The 25137-nt window shown below is 42.6% G+C and overlaps 2 protein-coding genes across 3 annotated transcripts; one reads left to right on the top strand and one right to left on the bottom strand.

Moving 5' to 3' along the window:
* Nucleotides 1-6: 6 nt before the first annotated feature.
* LOC101861329 (transmembrane protein 267) lies at nt 7-3973 on the bottom strand. Of its 2 annotated transcripts, none has more exons than XM_005111368.3 (3): nt 3917-3973; nt 1857-2386; nt 7-380 (listed from the first exon to the last, which is right to left on the bottom strand). In XM_005111368.3, exons 2-3 carry the CDS (start codon nt 2223-2225, stop codon nt 36-38), a joined length of 714 nt encoding a protein of 237 aa, XP_005111425.1. In that variant the 5' UTR covers nt 2226-2386; nt 3917-3973; the 3' UTR covers nt 7-35. The 2 variants fall into 2 exon arrangements, with proteins under 2 accessions (XP_005111425.1, XP_035829075.1); XM_035973182.1 differs by lacking the exon at nt 3917-3973 and adding an exon at nt 3552-3641.
* Nucleotides 3974-4045: 72 nt separating this feature from the next.
* On the top strand, nt 4046-25097 carry LOC101862000. Its single transcript, XM_035973181.1, has 14 exons — nt 4046-4166; nt 8491-8716; nt 12753-12848; nt 13533-13686; nt 13880-13996; nt 14742-14885; nt 15250-16870; nt 17882-18015; nt 18836-19022; nt 20112-20192; nt 21724-21837; nt 22370-22449; nt 23707-23844; nt 24568-25097. The coding sequence occupies exons 2-14, from the start codon at nt 8496-8498 to the stop codon at nt 24658-24660; spliced, it is 3180 nt and encodes a 1059-aa protein (XP_035829074.1). The 5' UTR covers nt 4046-4166; nt 8491-8495; the 3' UTR covers nt 24661-25097.
* Nucleotides 25098-25137: the final 40 nt, after the last annotated feature.

The raw sequence follows: 25137 nt of genomic DNA, 5'->3' as shown, positions 1-25137 counted from the left end.
ATCACCCCCCTCCCTCTACCACTACACAACCTCCACTACACCATCTCTGTAGGCCTATGATAATACTTCTCCCTGCCCCCCACATCCTCCATCGCCATCCCCCACCCCCTACAGTACAGCAAACGGGCACACAGTGCCAACAAAACAATCAGACCCCTATATACGCCAGCTGACAGTGGAGGGCTGGAGCCATGTGGGAGCACCCACAGCCCACGCCGGTGGCCATCCCTCAGCTGGTGGGACAAGCCTCCAACCAGGAGCATCAGGGCCAGCAGAGAGAAACTCCGGTGCCAGCCCCTGAGTCCCCAGCACACGATGACGGCCAGCACAAGTAGACCGGTGTTGTGGAAGGGAGGTCGTCCTCTCAGCTTTAGGGCTTTCTGGTCAGAGGAAACAAGGCACAAATGAGAGGTCAGTATTTGTTTTGTCAAACTTTTGTACTAATCCAGACCACAAACACGTGGTCAGTATTTGTTTTGTTTTTAACTTTTGCACTTATCCAAAACACAAACATCAGGTCAGTATAATTTGTTTTGTTACACTTTCATATTTATCCAAAACACACGCATGTGGTCAGTATTTGTTTTGATTTAACTTTTGATATACAAAATAAAAATGTACAATCAGTATTGTTTTGGTGACTTTTGTATACAGTGGAATCCACTTATAACGAGTCCTGAAACAACGAGAAGTCTGTTATAAAGACACTATTCTAAAACCCCGTTTTTTTCCCTTCTTTATGTTTGTAAATAAAATACTAATATTACGCAATCAGACAAACACGTGAGTCGGTTATACCGGAATATAGCTGCTGCTGTGCACAGCGCATAGGCTATTTATTAATGTAAAACCTCGCCAGTTGAGAAACTTGTTGGTGATCTAGCGAAACAAAGAATGGGAGACCCCACGAGTGCCAACAGTGAAGGCCTGATCGAATGAGTGCGGAGAGTGTGGCATGCACAGACAAGCAGAACGCATCGTATGATAGGCCAGCCTAGTCTAGATTATCTAGGTCTACCACGCCTCTACTTCACCGATGCGGGGATGGAGAGGTCATAGTGCTGTACTGTGATGGACGGAGTGAATGTGTGAAGTGGGCGGGGTGTGGTATGTTTCCTTTTTGCGCAAGCAGACGGAACGCACCACAGGGTGTGGTGGGGTGGGGTACAACACAGCGGGCGAGTTAGCCTAGAGAACTTTCTTTCTGATCGCCAACGCCGAGCTGTCAATATCGCTAGCGTTTGAGAAAGAAACCTGATTCGACTTTTGATCAAGTAAGACTTAAACTACTTAAAGGTCATGTTGAACCAAATCATCATCAGGGGAGATTACAAAATGAAATAAACCGAAAACCAGACTCATAGATTAGGCCTACTTTACTTTTTTCCTTGAATTTATTACTGGGTCCCTTATAACGAGAATCTTGCTATAACGGACATTTGACACCGGTCCCCTCCCTCTCGTTATAACAGGAATCCACTGTAAATTGTTTTATTTAAGTATTTATGAGACACACATATGTGATATTTGTCCAGAAACTTACATTATCTCAGCATTACTTTGTTCCCCTTTATGTTTTGCAAGAAACACACATGGAAGTAGCATTTATTTTCATTTTCATGTTTGCACAGTAACTGAAAAAAACAACCCAATAAGACAGAGACAAATGTAGCTCCTTCGACACTTGAATTGACATTAAACATCAACTTTGACATGTATGAAGACAACAGAAGCAAAACAGATCCAAACATGGCAACAAAACAATATACATTGAAGCATATGAGTGCAAAGCAAAACATATCAAAACATGAGGCAAAAATATGACAATTGAAACATGACAAATACTACTAGCTAACCTCTAGCCTGAAGGTTCCAGAGGCCAGGAAGTGATCGACATCCACAGCCGAGGCTATAGCCGTACAGAGAACACAGTGCAGCCATGCTCTGCTTCCCGTAAACAGTGCGGGGCCTTCCACGACTGCCCAGCTCAGCCCACCAATAAGAGCATGTGAACTATTGTCGATGAGAGCACGAAGTAGTCGGCTACTCTGTTTGATGCTGTAGGTCTTCACTAGAAGATGGTCGCCGAGGCCACACACAGCCACAATGGCACAGCACATAGCAACAGTCACAAATGGTGATGGAAAGGCTGGCTGAAGCAGCGACAGAATTGTTTGCCTCATTGTGGTGATGAAAGAACTATCTTGTAGCAATGACAGAATCATTCGACTAATCTTTTACAAAGTCCTTATGATCTGTCTCTCATTCTCAACACAGTTATGGAAATACGATTCATTCATCTTATCTGTCACTATGACAAATCATATTCTCATCAATGATCGAATCCTTTGCCGCATCCGTCACTCATTGCTCCTTTTCACAGAGGCTGCATAAAAAGAATTAAAAAGAAGACATTCAATGGACCAAAACACCTGCAAAAATATACAGCACACAAAACGTTTGTTTTAGTTTTAGTTTTGTGACTGCTTCACTAAAAAAAACAACTTCTAAGTTCATAACTTTTTTTTTTTAAAGTATCTCTATGGCAGCATTAGATCGTGCAACTTCTTTAATGGCAAAACTGAAAATCACAGAATCTAAAGTCACATGAATATATTTATTTGATTTTTATATTAGACATCTTTCAGCACTAGATCTAGATCTAGATCAACATCCAGTGGCTGCAATGATAAAGAATTACAAAGTGACTATTTCTCCGAACGTTCGGGAAAATAATCTTGAACTGAACTCTCTTTCTCCGAACGGTTTCCATTCTTGAGATTGTTTGGTTATTTGCGAGATTTAGGTGTCATAATCATTCTGAAAGGACTGGGAAGAAGCATTTTTTTTGCATCGAATTCAATTTCTAGAGCTAGAGATTTTTAAATGTCTGAATATTCAGATACATGATACATGTATTTCAGTTGTGGTTGGGGCAACGTTCCCGGACTATACTTCATTTGAAAATGCCTTCAAGGTACTGCGAGAAAACAAGACTGATCGACCTGAGCAGTAATTAACCTATTTTGCATTTAGTCACCTAGCAAAAACTACAATCTTTGCATGTAAACAAAAACAAAAAATCCCTCCATGCCCCCCACCCCGTTCATACCTTACACACACTCACGCACATTCACTCACTCATACACACGCACACTCACACACTCACTTACACACACGCACACACACATTCAAACATTAACACACACACACACACACACACACAGGCCAATCCATTCACAATTATTATCAACAAATCTCGAGAGCGGAAACCCTTCAGAGAAATAGAGCAAGTTTATTTTTCTGAGCGTTCGGAGAAATAGAGCTGGCCAAAGAATGCAAGTTGACCTTTTTGGGGGTTATTTTTAGTGTGTACCTCAAACTAAAAGCTGAAGTAGTTTTATATTATTATAAAATTATATTATTCTGTTAAAATTAAGTCTTAGATCTAGATTCTATCATTAGTACAGTACGAAACGAAGCTTAAAACTGTATTACTGAAACTCTAATTCTATACAATGCAGACCATAAAAACAACTCAGACAACATACTCTGCAGTGGGTGTCACTAGATGTAGACCTAGGCTTTTAATTGTGGTCGCTCGTTACAGAATTCCTCCCTATTATTATAAATTATAGGTCTATCTATAAACGAAAAGTGACGCAACTTTGTAGACGAATTGCAATTTTTAATAATTCTAGATTCTACTTCAACTTGACAGATCTAGATCTAGATCTAGATCTAGATCTAGATCTAGATTCTAGATCTATCTAAGTCCCACGAACCTAATCAGGCAAAATACAAGCATAAATGAAGATCATACAAAGACATGAATAGATCTAGATTCTATATGTGGTGACGTGGTGCAAAAACAGATCTGATTATCAAATTATTACAGAAGACATTCATTATGCACCTGTTCGTGTCCATGGCCCATTGTTTATCAACAGGGTTGTGAACGGAAGTTGTAAAGTGAAAACGAAAGTAGTTACAGCAGGGGAAATGACTCTAGATTACCAATCTTAGCAACAGAATTCAACGTTTGCAAGGCAGTTTGAAGGCAGTGTATACAACACGGTACAGTCATGGCGGAAGCGATGTCAACATTCCTTTGCAAATGATGTCTATCTTTAAAGTTAAATTTTGTCAATAGCTTGACCATAACGGTAAGACTTGCTCCGCTCAAAGTTGGGTTTTGTTTACATTTTGTTTTCCTTTCTTGTAAAAGCAAAGAAGACATTACCATCATTACCGCTAGATTTCTACGTGTCAATGGTCTATCGTCTTATCTCGATCGATTAAAATTCATCGAATTCCATTGATTGATTTTGATTTATTGATTAGATCTAGATTTCTTGATCTAGAATATATATCTAGATCTAGATCTAGATCTCATAATACGAAGAGAAGCAGAAATTAACCTCAATTAAATTGTGTGACAGGCTTTACAAGTTAGAAGTGCTGAAACCAAGAAAAGGGAAGCCAGCGAGTGCGCACATGATCCACAAAAGTGAACATGAAGTCTAGATTAAAGTTAAGGCTAAGGTAGATCTAGCGTCAATTGCCACCGAATGACGCGGTGGCAATTGACAAAAATTGACTTTTTGTCAATTGCCACCAAGTGAAGCAGTGTCAAGTCTGAAAACAACACTATCTTTAGCATTATTATAATAAATGTGTGTCTTATTATATATTATAAGGCCACCTCTATTCTCACCCGCAGTGAGAATAGTGCAGGCGAGTCTTGTGGCTATTCTCACCCGGTGCGCGTTCACCAAATTTTGCGTTCACCCTAAACCACAGAATTCTACACTGTGATAACAGAAAAATTGTAGAATTCTGTGCCGTGAACAAACGTTCCATTACAACTGTAGCCTACTAAAAGCGTACAATTTTGTCTGTGGGCAGTGGAGAGAGAAAGAGAGAGGAGTAGTGCGAGAATTTCCGGGCAAAACAAAATGGCGACCCGCGTAGTTCGGCTCGATTCGAAAAGTTAAATAGCCGTAGCATCTTTGTAGACAACCAAATTAATTTACTTTTGTGTTTTAACATCATTTTAAAACTTTGTTTTGATCAATTTGATCGTCCACACCGATAGACAGTATTCAGAAAGAGACAGAGAGAGAGAGAAGAGGGGAGGAGTTGATCTTGCGAGAACTTCCGGGCGGGTGAGAATAGCCACTTTCATATTATAATGGGTCAATTTGTTCTCAACTAATTTCATTGGACGACTAGTCTAGAGCTACGGCTACGGTACCAACTTGGCGTGTTTTCAATGAGACGTAGGCCTAGATCTAGGCTAGCCTTAGCCTACACTTTGCTGTTGAACCAACACAGGCAATTTTAGAAGTTCTAAGGTCACAATAACGCACACAAACTCAAGCAGAAATTCATGTTTTATCAGGGAACATAAATCGGGGGACGGGGGTCAGGAAAAGACACACACACACACTCACACACAAACACACACACACACACACACACACACAGAGGGACAGAGAGGCGAACGCACAACACCGAGCACTCGAGCACAATAAGCTAGATCTACCCACCAACGCAAAAGAGCTCCAATTTACTTAGGTGGCAATTGACAAAAAGTCAATTTTTGTCAATTGCCACCGCTTCACTCGGTGGCAATTGACACTACCTAAAGTTAAAGCTAGAAATCTAGATAGATCTAGATCTAGAATCTCTGCTGTCTGATCCACTTCGTTTTCGATAGTTCTCACCCCCCTTATTTTGGCCTATTTTATTCGAAATTCGCTGATCTCGATTTTGTATTTGAGTAGTAGATCTAGATCTAGGTAAAAATACTAGATCGAGGTAATCGATTTGTCAAAATTACCTTCTAATTAAGCACTGCTCCCAGGCCTACTGTTAGTGTTGTTAATTGCAAAATCATGAAGTGCGCCGTCTCTGGCAAAATGACTGTCATCCAAACTGTCACCATTGTTGTTTTGGTCAGAAGTGGAAGTACAACTTGGCCAACTGTTCATTGACAACATGCGCCTATTGCCAAATTGGAAAGTTAACCATTTTGCATGTCATTTACTGTCATCATGTTACAAAGAAGCGTTTAACAAGTAATTATTTTCCATTTTGTTCTTGTAGAATCTACAGTACTTAGTCTAAAGTAAATTCAAAGCAGAAATCTCTTCAAATATTCAATCTAGGCCGATATCAGTAGAGTTTTATCTTGATTATTTTATTATATTCCCGAAACAGGAAAATAGGCGAATAATAATTGGGGGGTGGGAACTACCGAAAAAGCGCCTGACATTTGGGATTTGCTTCTAGAAGCTTGCATTCTCCCTTCTGGGAAACACTAACACTCAGTTAAATTGATGATATAAATATATATGTGTCACAACTTGGGTAGGCTAAATCAGGGTTCGTCAATTTTTGAGCATGTATGGGTTGAGTTATTTTTTGTAATCATCTTAAAGCTGTTTCATTTACCCTGCTTTTAATGGAAAAAAAAAAATACCCGTCTATCTTGAACAGAAGCTGAGATATAAATTGCAATTGGTGGAGGTTGGGGTCGCCGGGTTTTAGAGGTAAAATTAGTGAGAAAAGTATATGCCTCCCATCTCCTTTGAAAGCTTAAGAGTCCTTTGATAACTGCAAATTAACATTTTTTTTGTAGCTTTAGTCAACGTTTTTAAGAAAAATACACTTAGAAATGTGTTTTTAAAAGGAGACGAAAGGTCTTGAGACATAAATTAAAAGCTCATAAAAATTACCAAACAGATTGATCTTGAAACATTACAGTTTCTTTGATTTAATTATTTTGACGAGCGCCTGATTTCACCATGATGCCTCACATTTTCTTTTCGAGTGCACAGTGTAAAACTACGTCATACATCACTTTTCAAAATAGCTAAGCGGAGTCTTACATCAAGCAGTTGTTTTGAACTCTTAGTGGTTAAAAAATGCAAAATATATGCCGACCTTCATATCTATTTTAAGAGTTCAACTGCCCCTGTGGATTGTCACAAACAAATACAGGGTGATCAAAAAAAAACTTTACCACTTGTTTTGTAAATATCTTCCTCCATACTGAAGTTTTGCGTTTCAGATTTGAACTTAACGTTTGGAAGCCAAAAGGAATTTGTCTGATATATATGTATTTTAGATAAGTCCATTGAATGGTTTTGCTCTATATAGCGCATTAAAAAAACAACCCATTTTCAACGTTGTCGCCATTTTCATAGCATGACGCACCAGTTCACATTAGGTCAACCACTAAAAGTTGCAACAATCGCGCCTTTATTGCAAGCTACAGCAGTCTAACCAGTCATCAGAAGTGTGCAGATATAATTTTTCCCAAATTTTGTTTTGCCTGCTGAGATCATGGCTACGTTTGGTAAAAAGCAGAGAGAGCTTTTTGTATTGAACTTTACCTCTCCACAAACTCACCATCCCTGACATTTCGTAAGTTCTGCGCACGGCATGGAGAGAATGCTTAGGTGCCCTCAAGACCCTTGGCGTCGAGAGTAGAGAAGTTCCGTCGGTTTGAATCTATAGCGAATCAGAACTAAAAAGTTCTTTAAAAAATGACAACTTCAGGTTGAACACGCACCATGCGCAGCCTTTTAAACGCAGATTTCAGTAGCCGAGTCCCATGAGACATCTGTCTGTGGATTATCTGAAGCTAGGACTTTCCTACACATCAACAGTCTGCATTCTCATGGCAGATCTTAACCCACGACTATACCATGTTCATCTTCGCTAGGCCGAGATGACATGGATCAGAGCTTGGCAATGTGTTCATGATTCCTCGATTGTCTTGTAAAGAGGGATCATTTCCTCGATGACATTTGGTTTAGTGCAAAGCCCATTTTCACCCTTCAAGATATGTTAACTCCAAATATGCTGTCTATTGGGCACCCCACTCTATTGTCTCTAGAAGCCACTTCTTAGTGAACATGTACAGTGTATGTGGCTTTAAAAACTCATGGTTTAGCAGGTCCTTGTATTAGGGCGCCAACATTTCAAACGACGTGTTAAAAATGTGTCGAGTCCAAAGGAGGGAATGTGGAGCACTGCTTCTAGGAATTTCAGAATGAAATCATTAGGTTTTTTAAAATTCTGTAAAAGAAATTAAATATTGTTTAAGTGTCACTGGAATGGAAAATTAATGTCTAAGAGAAAATACAGAAAAAGGTCAACTAGTCTTTTCAGGACTTCCCTTACAAGCTTTTTAAACATTGGTGATCTTTGGGTTTTTGGGTGCTTTTTTCTTTTAGCCGTTTCCATTTTCAAAACATGTTTGTCCTTCATGGATTTTATATCAAACGAATTCCTTTTGAATGAATTATGTCTTTTCCAAATTACAGCATTCTAGAACAATTTTTGCGCGAGATATTCCGAAAAAAAGTTGTATAGTTTTTTTTTTGATCACCCTGTATGTCTGCCTCCAAAATGATTTAGATTGTGTCAGTAGGGACGTAAATTATCGTTTATAATTCCCCCCCCCCCTATCCCCAGTTGCAATGGACAGAGATGCAGTTGAGGCTGCTGGTGTGCCAACACTCAAATCGATTGCAAGAGTTCGACTCTCTCAGTGGGTGGTCGCTGACAGACATGCGGGTCATGCAACTCGACGGGGCTGTGACCGTCTACTGGCACAGCTGGACCAAGGCTCGTGGGGATTGGAGAGTGAGGCCATCTTGGCAAGAGTGGTGGACTTCTTTAGCCTCAGGCTGACTGATGAGTGAGTTGACGAGCATATGTTGGATGGCTAGAAGGACAGATAGAGACATAGTCCTCATGGAGAGCAACATAGAAAAGTTATGTAGCAAACTGACATCGCTGGCTTTTCCCTTGTAAGCTATTGGCAAGGTCTCCATCTTCTAGGAAGTGATCAATGAATTGTGAGTTTCTTTACTCATATGTGAATACAAACAAAACTAAATGATTCAAACAAGAAAATCGCACATGATTTTGTAATATTTAGGCATACTATTTTCATTTTATTTAATGTTCCTTTTTGGATGACGACTTTGAGTCATCAGACGCCTGTGTGGCACTTTGACCTCCAGTATGGGGCAATTTGGAGAAAAACTGACGGGCCAGAACACCTTTAAGACTTTCATGTCTGCATATTTGTCAGTGGGCTCTTGTAGAGGGGTTTCAGGGGCTGGAGTCTTGCAATGCACTTCTTTCCCACCGGCTTCATAATGATTGCGGTGTTTGTATCTCTCTAGGACACTATGTCAATCTGCTGTTTGTATCTCCCTAGGACTCCGTATCTGTCTTCGACTCTCTGTCTGTCTGTCTGTCTGTCTGTCTGTCTGTCTGTCTGTCTGTCTGTCTGTCTGTCTGTCTATCTGTTTGCTTCTCCTATCTATCCTTTTTGTCCCTGCAGGTGGGGGGGGGCTCCATAGTTTTACTATGGGGGAGTAAAAATACACCTGCTGTGACACTGCGTGTCGTAAGAGGCGACTAAAGGTGCATAGGTCTGACCACCTGAAAAGTGACAGTTTGCGGAGGGCCAACTACCTGACCCAGTAAAAAAGGAAAATTATAGAAACACGAACAAACATGCCTTATAATTTTTCCATCTTGGGAGACGGAGGAGTTTCTGCATCAGCAGGAACAATGAAGGACAGCGGACAAAGCCGAAAGGGCTCTTCTGACCGGAAACCTTCTCTGTCGAACAAGTCTCTCCGGATTGCATCCTGGAATGTTCGCACCATGTGTGAAGCAGGAAAGAGTTCTCAAGTGACACAAGAGATGAAAAGACACAGGCTGCGCATACTAGGAGTCAGCAAAACCCACTGGATACTTTCTGGACAGAAGCAGCTCAGCTCAGGGGAACAAATATTATATTCTGGGAGGGAAGACAAGCACCATGCGGAGGGAGTTGGAATTATTTTGAGTAAGTATGCACAGAAGTCACTTAGAGGATGGGAACCATACGGGGAGAGGATCATCATGGCTTCTTTCACTACCAGAAGTAAGAGCATCAACATGAACATAGTACAGATCTACGCCCCAACAAACGATGCTTCGGATGATGACAAGGATGCTTTTCACAGCCGGCTCCAGGGTGTCATCGACAAACTGCCAAGGAAAGATGTCAACATCATAATGGGAGATGCTAATGCCAAGATTGGTCAGGACAACGTAGGTTACGAGGGTATCATGGGACAACATGGCCTGGGACAAATGAATGAGAATGGTGAGCGATTTGCAAATCTCTGTGCTTTCAACAGTCTTGCTATCGGAGGCTCTGTTTTTCCCCATAAGAGGATCTACAAGGTTACTTGGGTATCACCGGATGGAGCGATGGAGAACCAGATTGATCATTTTTGTATCTCTCATAAGTTCAGGTGTTCACTGGAAGATGTCAAAGTACAGCGAGGGGCAGATGTTGGATTGGATCATCATCTGCTGTTAGCAAAACTCTGAAAGCTTCGTCTCAAAAAGCATGGAACCAGAACAGGAATCAAAAGAATGAAGTTCCAAGTAAGTCTTTTAGATGGACACAAGAAACTGGAGTTTCAACTGCAGTTGAAGAACAGATTTCAACCCTTGGCTGATCTTGGTAAGGAAGACATGGAGGTAGATACACACTGGACCAAGGTTAAAGAAGTCTTTACATCAACATGTCAAGAAGTACTCTGTGTGAAGAAATGGGAGCACAAGGAATGGATTAGCCAACACTCATTGGATTTAATTAGGATAAGAAGACAGCTGAAGGCAGAATCGAATGCAAGTAGAACAAAAGGATCAAGAGCGGATGCATTGGAGAAATATAGGACAACAGCTAAAGATGTCAAGAAATCACTAAGAAAAGACAAGGAGGAATTCATGAACAGGCTAGCAGAGAAGGCAGAGGAAGCAGTGATAGGAGGGCACATGCAAATCCTTTACCAGACCACAAGGACACTTGCTGGAAAATACGGGAAATCTGAAGTACCAGTAAAGGACCAAAAGGGGAAAAACATTTTTGGAAAGGAAGCTCAGTCCAAACGATGGGTAGAGCATTTCAACAGTCTCCTGGACAGACCACCACTGAGTAACCCACCAAACATCCTGCCAGAAAAAAATGAGTTACCAATCTGCTGTGATGCTCCTTCAAAACGAGAGATTCTGGATGCCATTAAGAAGCTGAACAAAGGTAAAGCGGCCGGTCCTGACCAGATTCCACCTGAAGCCCTAAAAGCAGATGCCAATGTGACGGCAGACATCCTCCTCCCACTGTTTACCAGGATCTGGAATGAGAGCAAGTTCCCAAAGGATTTGGAAAGAAGGACACCTCTTGAAGCTTCCAAAAAAGGGGGATCTCAGCAACTGCAGCAACTACAGAGGGATCACTCTTCTCTCAATACCAGGTAAGGTCTTCAACAGAATCATTCTGGAGAGAATCAAGACAGCAACGGATCCAAGACTACGGGATGAACAGGCTGGTTTCCACAAAAATCGCTCAACCACCGACCAGATTGCCACACTGAGGATTATTGTGGAACAGTCCCTGGAGTGGAACTCCCAGCTGATCGTCAACTTCCTTGACTATGAGAAGGCTTTTGACAGTGTAGACCGAGCAACACTATGGAAGATACTGAGACACCACGGAATCCCGCAGAAGTTGGTGAACCTCATTAAGAGCATGTACGAAGAGACTAGTTGCAGGGTTGTACATGATGGCCAGCTCACAGACAACTTTGACATCAAGACTGGTGTGAGACAGGGATGTTTATTATCACCGTTCCTCTTCATATTGGCAGTTGACTGGCTGATGAAGGAAACCACCAGAGGACACAGAAACGGTATACAGTGGACACCTTGGACACAGTTGGACGATCTGGACTTTGCAGATAACTTGGCGCTTCTGTCACACTCTCAGGAACAGATGCAAGCAAAGAAGACAATTTAAACAGCCTATCCGAGTCTGTTGGATTGAGGATCCGCCCCAGAAAGTCGAAAGTCCTAAGAATAGATGCGCGGCGAAAGGAGCAGGTCACAGTACAAGGAAATGCACTAGAAGACGTCGAATCCTTCTGCTATCTTGGGAGTATAATTGACAGAGAGGGAGGAACAGGCGCTGAAATAAAGTCCCGAATTGGAAAGGCACAGGCTGCATTTATTTCTTTGAGCAGGATTTGGAGGACCAGGGATATCTCATTACGAACGAAGCTTAGAATTTTCAAATCAAATGTGAAGTCAGTCTTGTTGTATGGATGTGAGACATGGAACTCATCCCATATGTGCATAAAAAGGATCCAGGTTTTCTTGAACAAATGTCTGAGGAGGCTGCTGAGGATCAAATGGACAGACAGGATCACCAACGAGGAAGTATTAAGAAGAACCAGACAGAACCCGGTCAGAGATGAGGTGGGAAGAAGACGTTGGCGATGGATTGGACACACTCTCAGGAAGTCAAGCAGCTGCATAACAAGAAAATTGTTAGATTGGAACCCACAGGGTAAAAGATCAAGGAGAAGACCTCATGGAACCTGGAGAAGAGTCACGGAAATGGATGTACAGAAAAGTGGGAAGACGTGGAGTGACATCAAGTGACTAGCCCAGGATATGGAAAGGTGGAGAGTGTTTGTTCGTGGCCTATATCCTGACCCAGGGTGAGAAAGGCAATGATGATCTATCCTTTTGTATCTCCTGAGGACTCTCTGTCTGTCTGATAGTCGGTCTGTCTGTAATCTGTTTGTGTGTCCCTAGGATTCTGTGTCTGTCTGTCCATCAGTCTGTCTGGCTGTCTGTCTATCTATCTGCTTGTATCTCCCCAGGACCCTGACTGCCTTAGTGCCGCCACAAGTGCGAACTCTGAGTTTGTCCAACAGTCCACTGGTCACTGCAGTATGTCTGAATCAGCTGATACATAAGTTGGTACATGTATCTGTTTTGTTGATGTGTCGGTCCGTCCTTGTGTCTGTTTGTTTATAATACATCTGTCTGTCAATTCACGTTAATTTTTGTTTATGTGTCTACATAGTCATGTGTCTGTTCGCAAAAATGTTTACTGATGTGTCTGAGCCACTGGATACAAAAGTCGGTATAAATGCATTTGTCTGTTTGTGTTTTTGTTCATTCATGTGTGTGCTTAATATTGTGTCTGTATTTTAATGTTTCTTGTTTGTTTTTGTGTCTATTGATTCATGTACCAGTATATGTTAATTGGTGTGTTTGTTAACGTGTCTTTGTCAGGTAATACAGAGGTTGGTGCATGCATCTGTTCTTGTGTTCCTTGCTCTCCAGATCAATGGTTTTCCTCTGTATCAGCTATTGATGGATTTGTCTAAAAATGACAGAGATGTCTACTGTAAAGAACTGTGTTTATGTGCATATATTATGGGTTTATGAGTGACATGTCTACTGTAAAGGTCAATGTTTGATTAGTAACTTAAAATGTGTATGTTTACTGTAAACTGCAAGTTAATGTATAACATGTTTATTGTACAATATGCATGTAGGCTGTGAGTGACATGTTTACTGTGAATGTGTAGATGGTTTTACTGCTTGTTTACAGTAAGTGTATGCTTTTCTGTGCCTCCTGCCCGCCCCAGCAGATGTACACATCTACAAAGCCTGGACCTTTCTGACAACACTGAGCTGACATTCAATTTGGTCCAGCTCTTCGCTTCCCCAGTGACCTGTCGACACACTCATCTGACCTCTGTGAGCCTGGAGGACTGTATCACCGTCACTGACACCCATGTACAGGTAAATGTCATATATATGAACAGACACATGCACGGGGACACACACACACACACACACACACACACACACACACACACACACACACACACTCACACACACGTTCACACACTTACACACACAAACACACACAGATGTGCACATTGTAAGTAATGCATTGACATGCATTTTCCCCTGTTTCTCTCCCACCTCCCAGTGCCTACTGACCAGCGCCCCAAACCTACAGCAGCTAAGCCTTGCCCACTGTGACATCACAGATGCTGTGTTCCTGCTGGATGAAACCAAACAACTGACCAGGGAGACTGGTGTACAGGTGAGCAGAGACACATTCATAGACTCACTAACATATGCACGTACAGATACACACACATTTACACACACTTACACACTCGCACAGATACACAAAGTCTCACACACACTTATACACACCCATAGATATACACACCCACAGACATACATGCAGAGACTCACATAGAAACACAGTCAGCTAAGGTGGAAGGCTGGTGTACAGATGAGCAGGGACATACTCATAGACACTCACTGAAATACATATTCACAGTCATACACACACTCGGACAAAAACACCAACAGCTGAGCCTTGCACACCATCACATGACGGACACTGTGTTTCTGCTGGACGAGACTAGATAGCTGAACATGGAGACTGGCGTACAAGTAAGCACAGACACACTTGTAGACACATACACCTACACAACAGACGGCTGACCAGGGAAGTTGGTGTACATGTGAGTTGAGACACCCTCATTATAGTCACACACACTTGGACCAAACAGCTGAGCCAAGAAATCGGTATACAGGTGAGCAAGGTCACATTCATAGACATGAGCATGGAATCTGTCTAGTTAAATCTGTTGGGGAGATACTTTCTCAGACACTCGCACAGAAAGCTAATCCAGCAAGCATGCATGTAGTTAGAATGGAACACATTTATAGACAAACAAATTCACAGAGGACTCATATTGTGATATTCTGTACAATTAGTGATGTCTGTGCTGCTGCCGCTTGACAACGTTTTTGGTTCTGTCTCCCTGTGCCAGCTACCAACCGCTCAATCAGCCTATGACTCCCAGCTTCAGTGTGTAGATGTATCACGGTGCAACACATTCACCAGCACAGGTCTACGACATCTATGTACGCTGTGTGGACCCACATTGCGCTCTGTAAATCTGTGCTGGACTAAGGTAGGTGGATTACCCGACAATGTGTTTGTAAGTAATGATATGACTCCGTGTGTAACTATGTCGCTCTCTGAGTGACTGTGTGATTGTTACTGTATGACTAAATGACTATTTGTGACTACATTAGGGTGTGACTTGCATTCTCTCCTTCACTTTATTCTCTCCCTGCCCTTTCTCCCCCTCCCCCTATCCCCATAGGTGGTTGGATGACCTACCTTTTTATTCTCCTACTGTTGTTTCTGTTGCTTTTTCTCTTTTCTACACAATGTGCTATTGTGTTGATGTAGTTCTCTTTAATCAAACTAACTAAAATTCAACGCTCCTCCCCATCCCTGCTCTTTTCATCCCCCCCCCTTTTTTTTTTTAGGTGGACTGCACGTCCCTGCTCTACCTATCTGGCTATGGTCTGCCAGCCGCTGTCCAGCTGTACCTGGCCTGTGACTTCCTGCCCAAGGGCATGCTGGACTCTCTTCTGGCCACCCTGGAGGAGTTCCAGGCCATTGTGGCGCCTCTCAGAGACTGCTGGCTGACCAGAGGGTCTATGAATGACCACCGCCCTCCTGGACATGCTGATGATTCACACATTAATGATGGTGACACTGATCCTCTGGTTTTCATGTCGACTGGCTCTAATGACCTCCAAAGCGGCCCAGAGGCTCAGGTTGCTTTGAAGAATGATGTTGATCCTCATTCTGAATTACAGGATCTTTCTCTGATTACCATGGTGACTGGTGCTGCTGCTTCATCTGCTGAGGCTTCATCTTCTCATGTGTCTAATGATATCCTTTCACCGTCTGACATTGTTGTCGCTGTTGCTGATGTTGATGTCACTAGTGATACTGCTTCTGCGCCATCCAGCTGTGATATTGTTGCTGATGCTGTTTCTTCTCCTGCTGCTGTTACAACACAAGATGTTGCAACTGACAGCACAGAGACACTACAGCACGTTGTGAGTGCCAGAACAGTATCAGTGCAGCTTGTTGCAACCGACAACGCGGTGACAGCACAGCAGCCTGTCGTAAATGACACTACACTGACAGCACAGCACACCTTAACTGACAACACAGTGACAGCACAGCTGTGTGCACTAACTGACAACGAAGTGATAACAGAAAACAACGCCTCAGCTCTGACTCCCTGTCCCTCCCACGTGATGCCTTCCCATGCAAGGCCCAACTCTGATGTCGAGGATAGCTCTGTCCTATGTGCCACTGAGTCTGAGGCTCGAACTCCAGACTTTGACCAGCTATACTCATGCCAGACTGACTCACATGTGATGGAGAGGCAGGCAGCCTCAGACGCAGACACACCGACGGACTCAGAGACCGGCAAACAAATGGTCTTGGACACAGACAGACAGACAACCTCCTACACAAATAGATTGACAAAATCAGACACAAACAGACAGGCAACATCCAACACAGACAGACAAACAACGTCAGACGCAGATGCACAGACGAACTCAGACAAAAATAGACCAATAAATTCTAACGCAAATAGACAAACAACATCACACCGAGACAGAGAAATAATATCAGACAGAGATAGACAGACAATATCAGACACAGACAGACAAGCACCGTCAGGCACGGACGCAAAAATGACATTAAACACTGACAAACAAACAACCTCAGACAGAAACAAAGAAACGCCAGACACAAATGGACAGACAACATCAGACTCGTATTCCCACGAGCGTTTCTTCCAGCCCGCTCTCCGAGAGGTCAGCGTCAACGGGTCCGTGTTCAAAGACGAGCTCATAGGCTTGCACTGCCTGAGACATTTCCTGTCTAGCAACCCCACCCTCGCCTCTCTTCGACTCTACGGAGGAACCTCTTGCAACTTCGTTTCCGATAATGTCTTAGCTCCGATTGGACAGCATGCAGGTGACGTGACCTCTGTATGTCTGCAGGGTTGTGATCGTGTCACTGACTTAGGCTTATGGAGTTTGACGCTGTGTAAGAAGCTGAATCAGGTGGATTTTACAGGTGGGTCATAGCACTGCTCATACTGCACATAATAGTGCTACACATAGTAAAGGTGTGTTGTAGCCCTACAATATATAGGTGTTTGTCCATTCGTGCCATACTCCTTGCCACAACAGGCCTCTGCCATCCCTGCTCTCGGCTTTGATGTATCATTTCATGAAGTTATAGACCATTGTCAGATTTTGCGTTTTCAATGTATGATGTAGGAGGTTCTCCCCTTTTTTCTCTTTGCCTCTTTTTTTGACATTTAGTGCAAGGAAAAAGCAAGGCAGGTTGATTATAACAACTAATGAGTGGCAGGCCACTGCTCAACCCCTGACATCACACCCCTCCCCCCCCCCCCCCCAACTGCTCCTGCTCTGGCACAGACTCACACTGAGTCACACCTCTCGCCCCTCTCCTCCATGTCCAGGTCAAGCCTTCATCCAGGACCCAGGACTGCTAAGAAGTCACTGACCTTATCTCACTCCCCCCCCCACCCCTCTTCCCCCCACGTTCATGAACACATATTGAGGCAGCATGGTGAAATCAGGTGCTCATCAAAATACAGAAATCGGAGAAACAGGCATTTTTTCCGCCAGTTTGGAAATTTTAATCAAATTTTTATTTTTTGGCTCAATCCCTTTCATATTTATATAAAAACATTTCCATGTGAATTTTACTGAAAAACATTGACATGTAGGTATAAATATGTCTTTTTTCTGTTTTCAATGACTCATTAGCTATTGGAGTTATCAAACTTTGGCAGCCATTTTCTCGCTAATTTCATCATTGAAACCAGGTGACCTCACTTCCTTCTATCGCAAATATCTCGTCTTCTATCCAAGATAAGTGGATATTTTTTAATCGAAAGCAAGACAAATGAATAACCTTTAAGCTGATACCAATAACTCCATATGCCCAAAAATTGAAGAGCGCATGATTCCACTGAGTCATAACTCATATTCACCCACATTAACTCTCCCTCCCACACCCACTCCCTTTCCTCACACCCTTCTCCTCTGTGTCCAGGTCTCGCCTTCATCCAGGACCCAGGCCTGCTTCAACTGGTCACTGCACGGCCCATGACGTCACTGCAGCTAGCTGAGTCACAAATCTCAAACTTTGCCCTCAAGATTATGTCCACACAGCCTCTGGTCCACACTGTGAGTTCTCTGTCTGTCTCTCTCTCTCTCTCTCTCTCTCTCTCTCTCTCTCTCTCTCTCGCTCTCTCTCTCTCGCTCTCTCTCTCCCCCCTTCCCTCCTGGGATACACCATCATTCTATCTCTGCCCCTATCTATGTGTATCTGCAGGTTGTGTTAATGTGTTTATCTATCGGTTTGTCTTTCAGTGTATCTGCCAGTGTGTATATGTGTGTGTGCCTATCAGTGTCTGTGTCTATCAGTATGTCTACTTGTATAATATGTGTATTCCCAGCTGCTAGGAACTGACCCGCTGTTTGTCTCTCTTTATGACTATATGTGTCTGTGTGTCTATCATTTGTCTGCATGTGAGCAGCTTTCAATATGTTTGTGTGTGTGTGTGTGTTCCCAGCTGTGCTGGTATGTATTCCTTACATGTTTCTGTGTGGATCAGTGTGTCTATATTATCAATGGGAGCATCTATCAATGTGTCTGCGTGTGTGTGTGTGTGTGTGTTGTGTGTGTGTTGTGTGTGTGTGTGTGTGTGTGTGTGTGTGTGTGTGCACATGTTCCCAGCTGTCCTGGTGTGTAAATATCTATCATTGTGTCTGTGTCTGTACATGTCTGTATATCATATATTTGTATGCAAGTTCCCTGATGCAAAAGCGAGACCTGTCATGGTGCATGTTTATCTGTCCCCTTGTATCTATTTGTGTGTCTATCTATTTATGTAACCTGCTAATCCTGGTGTGAGTCTATCAGTGTGTCAATTATTGTATTTTTACATGTCTATGTATGTGTCTATCAATATATATCTGTCTGTGTGTGTGTGTGTCTCCCCAGCTGCAAGAACTAGATCTATCCTGGTGTGAGGAGATAGAGGAAGACACAGAACTGAACCAGCTGCTGAGTGCATGCAAAGTTCTGAGACAGCTGAGACTGAGGGCCTGTCCGCTCAGTGCACGATGCTTGGAGCTCATTGCTGAGAACTGTACACAGCTCACAGAGCTCAGCATTGCCAGTAACATGAGTGAGTATGCCTGGCTTAAGATTAACTCCAAGCCAATATCTGTGAGTTTGTGAATATGTCTGATTGGAGACTAAGCCCAAGCCAAAGAAAGTAAGTATGCTTGATCTGAGACTTGACCTAAGTCTATGATTGTGAGTATGTTTGATCTGAACCTAAGCCAGCAGGTGTGAGTGTGTTTGACTGAAGCCTATCTTAAGCCAGTATGTGTTGATGTCTGGTCTAAGCTAAAGCTAAAGCCTACTTTTAAGTCAGCTTGAGTAAGTCTGTCTTAACCCTAGAAGTGCTCAGCGTTTCATCGGAAGTAACCCGCCCAAAATGCCCCGCCGCCATGGCCGATCAGTTGTAAACATGGGGTTTTGGCGGGGGGGAAACAGCTGAGATATGCGAAATGTATACCTGCTACTAAAAAATGACCATTTACGGCTCAACGGATGATAAAAAGCATATAAAAGCATATATTTTCTTTAAGCTGATAGAATGAGCCATTCAAAAATGATCAGCGATCAAATAAATACAAACAAAGCCGAGAACGCAATAGACTCAACAATTAGTACATCAGCACGGCGAAACAAGTGATAACACATAGCGTGTAGTCGCTCAGCAGGATGGCGTCACTTTATCGATCGATATCTCGGCCAAGAGACGCTCTACGAGGTCAAGATAACTTGCAAAGTCATTGGTCACTATTTATACCTTTGGCCTGTAATTGACTACGTCATTTTCCATATAAGGAACACTGGAATTTTCCATTGAAAAGGGTCAATGTCTATGCCCTTTATATAGGGCCTGCGCGCTTCCCGGTCGAAGTAGGTCAGCCTTATATATAGGGCGTGCGCGCTTCCCGGGTAGCCCGGCTCACGCCATTTATATAGGGCCTGCACGCTTCCAGGGTTAAGCCTAAGCCAACTTGAGTAAGTCTGTCTAGAGCATAGGTCAACTTGAGTAATCTATCCCTAAGCATAAACTATTGTTAGCCAGTCAAAGTGAGTAACTCTGTCTTTGCTTTAGTCATCATTGATATGTCTCACCTAAGCCTAAGCCGTATCCAGATTTTGAGACCTTAATGGTTGACTTGTTTTGCCCTTTCAGACACTGTACTGGACGAGTCTGTGATCCATCTGTCGGAGCACCTGCCCCTATTGGAGATCATTGACCTGGGCTGGAACACACGTACGTGACTTTATTTTTACTGACTGTACTCTACTGTGTGGGACATTGTTGCTAATGGCCATATTTGGCATTTTCATTTCTGGTCATATCTGATGTTTTCACTTTTGGTTATATTTTATGTTTTCACTTTTTAAGTCATATTTGATATTTCCCTTACGGAATTTATCTGACACCTTCGTCTCCGACCATACTTAACGCTTTCACTGCTGACAAAATTGATGTCTGTGGTGCAAAGGTTCCCCATTGTACGCAAAAGACTTGAATTTGATTTCCAAGTAGGAAAGTCATTTTATCCAATATTTCCATTTTGTGCTGGGATATTGCCCACCACTCCTCCTTCTATTGACCTTGACAGGCAGGATCAAAGAAACCTGACTCCTGAATTGTCTATTTCTGTCACAATGCAGTGGAATCAGACGCTCATCAATTTTTGGACATATGGAGATATTGGTATCATCTTAACTCTTTAACCACGTCTGGACGGTGGAAGCGTCCGGTAGTTGATGTTAGTAACCATGGCTGGAGGCAAAGTTATTATTGTGTTATCGTACGGGCCGAATATAAAAAAGTATGAGCTAACAAGCCTTTAGTTTGACCCGGAAGTCAAAGATAAATGAATTCTACTTCTGGGTAATGCTTTATTGATCAGTTTGACTCAAAACAAGCGGTTTTAAAAATGTAATATGTCAGGTCGCATTTCCACAAACTCGAGAATTATACGGGAACGTCATTTTAAATTGCTTGGTTAAAGAGTTAAAGGTTTTTCATTTGCCTTTCTTTCGATGAATAAAATATCCATTTATCTTGAATAGAAGTTGAGATATTTGCGGTTGAAGGAGGTGCATGGGGTCGCCTGGTTTCAAAAGTAAAATTGACAAAAAAATGGCCCTTCCATAGCTTTAGAATCCTTGAAAGCTGCAAATTTACTTTTTTTGTGCCAATGTTTTCCATAAAATCCTCACATAAAAGTGTTTTTGAATGGACGTGCAAGGTGTTGAGCCGAAAAACAAAAATTCGAAAAAAATGTCCGAACTGGCTGAAAAAAATTCTCGGATTTAATTTTTTTGACGAGCTCCTGATCTCACCACGTTGCCTCCTATATTATTACGTCTATAGGGGCTTAAAACGTACAATCAATCAACTGACCAAGTTGAGTAAAACTGTTGGTCCTGCCAGTACTTTATGACATGTTGTAACATTTTAGACCATAGATAAATTGTATGTGTTCACGCCCCCATCAACACAATTTAGACTAATTTAGGAGGCAGACTACTTCAGTTCTGTCAGGGCAACCCAGTCTGAGAGAACTACATCATCCTAGCTAAAGTAATATATGGAGATATTCAATTTTTAAAAAAAACCTTCTCTCTTGGAAATTGAACTCATGTTTTCCGTTTCCAGTAATAAAGAGCCTAACTGCAACACCACAGATGTCAAATGCAGCTTTCTTCTCTCTTGTACTGGTAACCTTAATGACAAAGTCTAACACCTCTATCACATACTTCAACACTTTCGCCCTCTCTGTACACAGATCTCAGTAACACTGCCATTCACAGTTTGATGCGAAACTGTCGTCGATTGACCACTGTCCACTTGGAGGGACTGAAACAGATAACGTCCCGTCCTTTTTTGAATATCATAGCAGGTAAACAAATGTGTAAATAAGGAACCATATTCATCCCTTTGTAAACATCATAGCAAGTAAACAGGTCATATTTTAGTACACATCATAGGAATTAAATAGATTCTCGTTATAATTTCTTTGTCAACATCACATAGAAGAAGAAGGTAAACGTCATACCAGGCAGATGAATCAAGTCTTCGTGTTGCAAATATAATAGCAGATACACAGATCATACCCCTTTGTAAACATTGTAGTTGGTAAACGAATCGTATTTCTGCTTCATTTACGTCAAAGTCTGACTGTAGAACAGCTGACCCGATGTCTCATTTGGTATATTACAGCGAAAAGTTTGCATGAAAATAACTGTAGTTAACAGTTTCATCTGACCTTTGACCTATATAATGAACATAATTTGTAAAAGTGTTTGCAGTGGTATTTGCACTAAATCCTTTTCTGTTATGTTTTAGGAATGCTATATCCTTTCATTTTCCTTTAAAAAAAGAGTACTTTACCTTGATATTTCTACTTGTGCGTTTGTGTGTGTGTCCCCTAGTGCCGGATTGCTTGATGAGCTACCTTGAGAAGATACAACAGTTGGCCGGGGAGCTGGGGACTGGAACATGGGACCTTCAGGTGACTTGGTCTATGCTAAGCTCTATGTTATATTGTGTGTGTGTGTGTGTTTGCATTGTGGAATGCATGTAACTGTATTTCGGTGTTTGTTGTTCAGTGAATATTTCTGTGTTTGTATACACGTGTCAATTTATACATTAGTAGTCTGAGTGTGAGTATGTGTGGGGATGTTATGTGTGTGTGGGTGCATGTATGTAAACATTTTATTGTATACAATTTAGCATTTTTAAGGTTAGCCGTGGTCTTTAAGTCATATGCTGTCCAGATCCAACAGGGATAGACTTCATCTGCTGACCACTGCAACGTAATATCAGTCTGTCTTTGCAGGTAGTATGAGGGCGCTGCTAGTAGGTCCTGCTTCTTTTCTTTCCCCGCTGTTCTTTCATTCCATCCGTCTTATTTTTTCTCTGCTCTAAACGACTGTTATTTAGAGTTGGGACAAGCCACCGGACGGGTTCTTTACCCGCTGACTCAGTCAGAGCCAGCGGGTAACGGGTGGCCATGTCAGCGGACTGCGAGCCTCAAGACAGTTCGTTTTTTGGGTCCGCTCCATAATTTTACTCTCAGCGAGCGGACAAACTCTATCCCAGCAAACAAGAGCAAGCGGACTGCGAATCTCAAGTCAGTTAGTTTCTTGGGCCCGATCCACAATTTTATTCACTGAGAGGGCATGCAAACGGACGAACTCTAGCTTGTTTGTTAATTAGGCCTAACGTTTCAAGCCACTAGCATTGCTACGGGGAGTGAGAGAGGCTGGTGACAGAGTACTATGTGTGTAACCTTTCACCTCGTGTGTGGGTCACACTGTGTACCTTCCAATTTATCACGAAGGTGAAATTTAAAGAATTCCCAAATTCCCAGAATTTCCAAATGACTTTTGGGGGGGGGGGGAGGTGGGGGTAGAGACATTTCAGCCATGAATGCCTAGCTACAATGTGGGTCAGGAGGGGGACGGGTGTGGGCGGGGGTGTAAGTAGTATGCAATGGAAGGAGTCCGTCCGCTGGCCTGCTTGAATGCATGGAGTCTCTCCATCCATCCTCTTGCTTGCTAAACAAACTGTTGTCCTATGTGTAGTGAGTAGCAAACGAATCTTCACAAGTGGACCTGCTCGTTTGCAGGTAGTATCAGTGAATCATTCATTACTCGGGGACACTGATTTAGTGAGCCTGACCCAACTCTACTATTAATGTGTTAAAGCAATTCTATTTACTCAAACAAAATCTGTCCATAAACTGGTATTCCTTATTGCCCCTCAGATGAGTGAGTTACCTGCCCTGCCTCACCGGTCCACCGTGTACTGCAGCAGGCTGAGGGAGTTGTTCCTGAACTACAGCGACCTGGTGGAGGACCACAGGCTGGAGGAGATTGTTGCCGTCGCGCAGGGCTCGCTCAAGGTGAGTGGGGTCAGGGGTCACTGTGGGTGGGTGTGTTGTGTCATCTTTGCACAGGGGTCACTGAGGTGAAGGTCAGGGGTGGCTGTGGGTGAGGATGAGGGTCGGGTAACACAGTGGATGAGTTTCTGATGTTAAGAGTCACAGCCATATGTGTCACAACGCGGTGGAATCAGGCGCTCGTCAATTTTTGGGTATGTTGAGTTTAAATTGGTATCTTCCTAAAGGTTGCTCATTTGCCTTGCATTTGATTTTTTTAAATATCCGTTTATCCTTAATAGAAGTCGAGATATTTGCGATTGAAGGAGGTGGTCACCTGGTTTCAGAAGTAAAATTAGGGAGAAAATGGCCGCCAACATTTTTTTACTTCATTATCTCTCCTTTTCTTTGTATATTATTCTCTAGTAACAGCTCTAATCTTTGGCTCATACAAAAGCCAATTGTGTTACAAGTGCCGTAAAACGTACTAAAATTAGCTAAACTAAACTAATTTTCATCTTTGAGGAGACAGTCTGCTTTCACTCTGCCTGTCAGATCCAATGTATGCCTAGTGGGATACAACAAGACAATAGAAAGAGGGAGATCCTCAATGTATCCCACTCAGCCAGGGTCAGCCCTGATAGTGATAGTGACTGAAAGGCAGGGTGAAGCATCCGGCCTTCTAATGATCTAAATTGTGTTGAATTTGGTGTAAAACTTCTACAATTACATATATTTCCATGTCAGGTGATCAACTACTATGGCGAGCCAGTGGAGGAAGTGGCAGGGGCAGTACCCAGGTTCCTCAACAACTTGGTAGGGGGCACAGCTGGCAGATAGTACAACAGATGGAGCCCACAGCCTACGAGGACAGCTCTTCTTATTGAACACACTGGTCTCTTTGCTTTGCGTTTGTGCTTTTATATGTGCGCGTGTGTGTGTATACCTTGATGTGCTGTGAATATATTATGTGTGCATATCAATGTTTGTGTGTGTGTGTGTGTGTGTGTGTGTAGTGTATGTGTGTGTGTGTGAGGATGGCAAGGTTCATTTACACACCAGTAAAAATGACCAAACGGTTAGAGAGACAGACACAGCTTTGTATGCTCAAGACACCATGTTTCCAGAAGTCCTGAATCTCCAGACAATGTGAGAACTGCTGAGGGAGAGGTTAAAATGGAAGAGAAACAACTCCTGATAATGGACAGGCGACTGTTTTTTGGGGGTAATTTAAAAATGTTTTACGGCACTCGCAACTGCTTAAGGTCATTAGTGAGGCAACGTGGTGGAATCAGGCTTTCGTCAATTTTTGGGCTT

Source organism: Aplysia californica, unplaced genomic scaffold, assembly GCF_000002075.1.
Source record: "Aplysia californica isolate F4 #8 unplaced genomic scaffold, AplCal3.0 scaffold01049, whole genome shotgun sequence".
Taxonomy (NCBI): Eukaryota; Metazoa; Mollusca; class Gastropoda; order Aplysiida; family Aplysiidae; genus Aplysia; species Aplysia californica.
The sequence above is the reverse complement of the archived record's forward strand: the minus strand, read 5'-3'. Positions and strand labels throughout refer to the sequence as shown.